This window comes from Alligator sinensis, unplaced genomic scaffold (assembly GCF_000455745.1).
Source record: "Alligator sinensis unplaced genomic scaffold, ASM45574v1 scaffold1023_1, whole genome shotgun sequence".
NCBI classification, from domain to species: Eukaryota; Metazoa; Chordata; order Crocodylia; family Alligatoridae; genus Alligator; species Alligator sinensis.
This window is the reverse complement of record NW_005842373.1, coordinates 210,818-215,990: the sequence shown is the minus strand read 5'-3', so window position 1 is coordinate 215,990 and position 5,173 is coordinate 210,818. Positions and strand designations below refer to the sequence as shown.

At 59.7% G+C, this 5,173-nt stretch overlaps 1 protein-coding gene across 2 annotated transcripts in view; it reads left to right on the top strand.

Moving 5' to 3' along the window:
* The window catches only part of G6PD (glucose-6-phosphate dehydrogenase), a 6,575-nt gene extending 1,452 nt beyond the window's left edge, over positions 1–5,123 (top strand). The window contains exons 2-12 of one of the 2 annotated variants that reach the window (XM_025210812.1): positions 362–399; positions 476–584; positions 752–969; positions 1,421–1,579; positions 1,675–1,800; positions 1,924–2,017; positions 2,574–2,760; positions 3,104–3,339; positions 4,064–4,140; positions 4,217–4,309; positions 4,474–5,123. In XM_025210812.1, the coding sequence (XP_025066597.1) occupies positions 362–399; positions 476–584; positions 752–969; positions 1,421–1,579; positions 1,675–1,800; positions 1,924–2,017; positions 2,574–2,760; positions 3,104–3,339; positions 4,064–4,140; positions 4,217–4,309; positions 4,474–4,507 (1,371 nt within the window). In that variant the 3' untranslated portion in view covers positions 4,508–5,123. Of the gene's footprint in view, positions 1–361; positions 400–475; positions 585–751; positions 970–1,420; positions 1,580–1,674; positions 1,801–1,923; positions 2,018–2,573; positions 2,761–3,103; positions 3,340–4,063; positions 4,141–4,216; positions 4,310–4,453 lie in introns of both variants that reach the window. The other variant, XM_025210811.1, reaches the window with a different exon arrangement.
* Positions 5,124–5,173: the final 50 nt, after the last annotated feature.

Genomic DNA, 5,173 nt, shown 5'->3' with positions numbered 1-5,173 from the left:
CCCATGTTTGCCCTTTGTCCAGGGCCCAGCCCCCTTGACTCAGCAGATTCCCATTGCTTAGCAATCCCAAATCCACCCCTTCCCTGCCCCTGGGCAGGCACAGCCTGGCATCAGTCCCAGTCCTGTTGGGTGGCGTGAGAGGGCCGGCCACTGTGGGCGGGGGTAAGCTGCCCTGACCTAGATAGAGGCACAAAAGTCTCACAACAATGGGGCCAACAACAGTGCTGTGTCAGGAGAGGGGAGCAGGGTACAGCCATTGGGAAAGGGACTGGGTTGGAGGGATCCTGGGCTGTGCCCCATTGTGATACCCCCCCCCGCGCTTTTTTCTCTCTCTCTCTCTCTCTCTCTCTCTGTCCCCAAGGGCGACCTGGCCAAGAAAAAGATTTACCCAACAGTCTGGTAAGTGCCAATCCCTGCCCCCCATCCCTCTCCCAGCATTCCCACAGCCCTAATACACTGCCCCCTTCTACCGCAGGTGGCTATTCCGTGACGGACTTCTGCCTGATGACACCTACGTTGTTGGCTTTGCCCGCTCTCAGCTCACCGTGGCTGACATCCAGCGTCAGAGCGAGCCCTACCTCAAGGTGGGGGCCCTCTGTTCCTGCCCCAGAGCTGGGGTCTTGAGGGGGTGGATCCTGGAGCAGGGTGTTGGAGGTGGGAAGCTGTTTTGGGGTCCTCCCATGCCCCGGGGCTGGGCTCGTGTGTTGGGGTCTGGGTTCCCCTAGTGACAGGGCTTCTCCCCACGTGACAGGTGGTGCCAGAGGAGCGGGAGAAGCTGGAGGCCTTCTTCGCCCGCAACAGCTATGTGTCAGGGCGCTACGATGAGCCCGCAGCCTTTGCCCACCTGGACGCCCACCTGCGCAGCTTGCCCAAGGGCAACCAGGCCAACCGGCTCTTCTACCTGGCCCTGCCCCCCAGCGTCTATGAGGACGTCACCCACCACATCAAGGAGGCCTGCATGGGCCAGGGGTGAGGTTGGGGGGCAGCAGGCCTGTGTGTGGCAGGCATGAGGTGCTGGGGGCTGAATGAGGGGGTGGGGGCAGGCCTGTGTGGAGCGTGGGCTGGGGAATGATATGGAAGGGGTCTATGTGGGGCAGGGGCAAGGGGTCAGAGGGCACAGGGCTGGTAGTGAGGGGCTGGGGACTGAATGGGGCAGGCCTGCATGGACCAGGGGTAAGGGGGTGGTGGCTGATGGGGAGGCAAATCTGTGTGGGGCAGAGGTGAGGAGCTGGGGAGCAGAGGTGGGGGTCAGAGGCCACGGAGCTGGAGGATGAATGGAGGGTGTGTATGAGCCAGGGATGAGGAGCCTTACAGGGGTGGGGCTGGCAGGAAATCACAGGGCGGGGAGATGGGTGGCAGGGTTCAGGGCCAGACCAGGCTGCAACCACACGTAACATGCCCCCTCCACCCCCTTCTCTAGGAGTTGGACACGGGTAATTGTGGAGAAGCCATTCGGCAAAGACCTAGCAAGCTCGGACAAGCTGTCAAACCACATTGCGGGGCTCTTCCGTGAGGACCAAATCTACCGCATCGACCACTATCTGGGCAAGGAGATGGTGCAGAATCTCATGGTGCTCAGGTCGGCACAGGGGAGGCCAGTCCTTGGCTGTGGGGACATGAGACCCCAATCCCTCCTATAGCCCTTCACGCACCCTGTGCTTTCCTCCTGGGCAGGTTTGGGAACCGGATCTTCGGGCCCATCTGGAATCGGGACAATGTGGCCTGCGTCATCCTGACCTTCAAGGAGCCCTTTGGCACAGAGGGCCGTGGCGGCTACTTTGATGAGTTCGGCATCATCCGGTAAGCCAGGGCAGGGCACTCAGAGCAAGGTGGGGTGGTTGGGGGCCATGTTCTTAAGGCAGAGGGAAGGGCTGTGGAACTGGCACTGACCCCCCTCCCTTCCCCCCATCTCCCACCCGGAAGCGATGTGATGCAGAACCACCTGCTGCAGATGCTCTGCCTTGTGGCCATGGAAAAACCAGCTTCCACCCACCCTGACGACGTGCGGGATGAGAAGGTGGGCACCAGGATGTCTGGGGGGCTCCAAGCCTGGCCTGACCCTGGGGGGATCTGTCACACGCGGTGGGGGGGATCCGTTCTGACCCCACAGGGGAGCCAACAAAGTCTGGAAGCCAGGGAATGAAACTGGACACCCTCAGCTCTGCTCTGGTGCTGGGAAAGGGTCTTGGAGGCAGGAGAGTCACTGCAATGTCAACAGTTCACTTCCTCCTTGTTCTTTCCCTCCTTGCCCTGTCCAGTGTCCCAGAACACATGCTTTATAATCCATGTGTTTCTCCTCAATCCATTCTCACCCCTGCCATCCTCACATGCATCTCTTCCACATCCCTGTAGTCCATCACCGTGTGTGTTTATTCTGGAACTTACTGACAATGTCAGTCATGCCAAAGGTGGGGAGGGGAAATTCCGTCCTGATCCCATAGGGCAGGCAGCAAAGCCCAGAAGCCTGGGAACGAAACTGGCCATTCCCTGCTCTGCTGCAGGGCCTGGGAAGGGGGCTGGAGGGGGTGGTCTCTGCCCTTTCCTTGACCTGCCCCAGGGGCCTGTTCCCACAGGTGAAGGTGCTGAAATGCATCTCACCAGTGGGGCTGGGTGATGTGGTGCTGGGCCAGTACATGGGTGACCCCACAGGGCAGGGTGAGGCATGCCAGGGTTACCGCGACGACCCCACTGTGCCCCCTGGCTCCAACACTCCCACCTTCGCTGCCGCCACCCTCTATGTCCACAATGAGCGCTGGGATGGTAAGTACCCTTCTTTTGGGTTGGGGCGGGAGCTGTGCTTTATCCCCTTGCTCTGGTTAACCCCTTCCTGTATGTACTGGTGCTCTCTGTAATGCTGAGTACCTGTTGGGCAAGGTGGAGGCTTGCTTTGTTTAACCTCTTCCTGTCTGTACTATTTCTACATGTGTGCACAAGAAGAGAGTGGGGAGAGAACCCGCTGTCCTTAACCCCCTTACTGCCCTCAGGGGCACCATCTGTGCTGTAGGGGAGGTGGTTTCCTCTAACTCCTTCCTGGCTGCACAGTAGCTGTCTGTTCTGCTGGGGAAATGAGACTCTGATGCCCTTAACTGCTTCCTACCCACAGGGGTGCCATTTGTGCTGCGCTGCGGGAAGGCATTGAATGAGCGCAAGGCTGAGGTGCGGCTGCAGTTCCGGGATGTCCCAGGTGACATCTTCCAAAACCAGTGCAAGCGCAATGAACTGGTGGTGCGGGTGCAGCCCAACGAGGCCGTCTACACCAAGATGATGACCAAGAAGCCTGGCATGTTCTTCAACCCCGAGGAGTCTGAGCTCGATCTCACTTATGGCAGTCGCTACAAGGTACCACCTCCTCCTCCAAACCCCCTTCCCCCCGCCCCGGTCCTGGACTGATGGCTCCCACACCCACCCGGCTCCCACTGCCCCCCTGCAGTTGCTCTAAGGCCAGAGTATTGCAGCCAGGCAGTCCAAAGACAAGTTTGGGCCCAACCATGTGGCCTGTTGCAAGCCTGCCCCAGGGGAAGCCGGGGGATGAGGATGTCAGTGTCTGGCCACTGCCAGGGTGGTTTGATGCACTAGAAAGACCCCAGGCAGATGTTCGAGAAAGGCAAAACCTCCCCCAGCCTGTGCCAGTCTGAGTAGGGGATGGAATTCCTTCCTGACTGCAAGACCGTATCAGTGACCCTGAGCAGAAGGGCAAGATTCTCTAGCCAGGTTTGAGTCCCAGCAGGAGCATTGACACGACCCTGTCACATCCCCCAGCATGGGCTGCAGCCAACACACAAACAGGCTGAGAAACAGGGTGGGGGTGGGAGGGAAACAACCCTTGTGACCCATCACCGTGGATGGTGCTCACTATATGTGACGCTACTGGAACTATCGATGATGCTAGTGTGTGTAGGAGAATTTCTTTCTAGCCCAAACACTTGGGAAGGAAACCAGATGCCCCCTGCTCTGCCCTGCAACCTGGGGACAGCCAACGGGACCCACCTCTCCCCTCCACCTGAAGCTGCAGGCCGCCCAGCCCAGCTAATGCCCCCCATCCTCCCTACCCCATCTCCCCCAGGATGTGAAGCTGCCAGATGCCTATGAGCGCCTCATCCTGGACGTCTTCTGCGGGAACCAGATGCACTTTGTGCGCAGGTGGGTGCTGGTCCTGGCCCCCTGCCCCTGCCCCCCCTCCCTAGCTGGTGTCTCTGACACTGTCGCTCCCCCTCAGCGATGAGCTGCGCGAGGCCTGGCGCATCTTCACCCCCCTTCTGCACCAGATCGAGGCTGAGAAGGTCAAGCCCATCCCCTATGTCTATGGCAGGTGAGGGCCATGGCTGGGGCCTAGCAGGGTATGGCTGGGCCAAGGAGGAGGGTTTGAGGGCAGGGCTGGGGCTGCCCCATTTCCACCCCCCACGCACAAACACATAGTGCTGACCTGAGGGTGGCTGGGGGGTCTGTCTTCCAGCCGGGGCCCCCCCGAAGCAGACGATCTGCTGAAGAAGGTTGGCTTCCAGTATGAGGGCACCTACCGCTGGGTGAACCCCCACAAGCTCTGAGCCCTGGCGCCTGCTGCTGTCCACCTCCACCTGTGATCCCCCGCCCCCAGCTCTGTTTAGCTGTGGTCCCTGATGGGGGCAGAAGGATTCCCTCCCCCACTCTAAGACCAGGGCTGGGGAAGGGAGTGTAACTCCTAACCTCTCTGCCAGCTGCTAAGACCAGATGTGTCACACATGCACTCCCACCTGCAACCCCCCACCTCCCACACAACCAAACACACCTACACCCTCCTTCCACACACATATGCTCCCATACATATACTCTCACACTCAGCAATACCCACGCTCCCATACATATACTTTCACCCACCCACACCTACACTCTCACTTCCTCCCCACACACAGACACACGCTCCCACAGACACTACCATTCACCCAGACACGCTTCCCACCCCCACAGCCCCACTCCTACTCCATGAGACTTTGTGGGGCTGGTGACAGGGACCCCAACCTGTTGGGACTCTGCACTCCACAGCCCCCACCCATTGCTGCCTGCTTTGCTGGTAACATTCCAGCCCCGGCCATGGCACCGGGGCCAGGCACATGCTGCCGACATGTTAATAGAGATTGTGGCCATCACTGTTTGTCTGTCCATCTGTCTCAATACCTGTGGGTCATCTCCCTGCTGA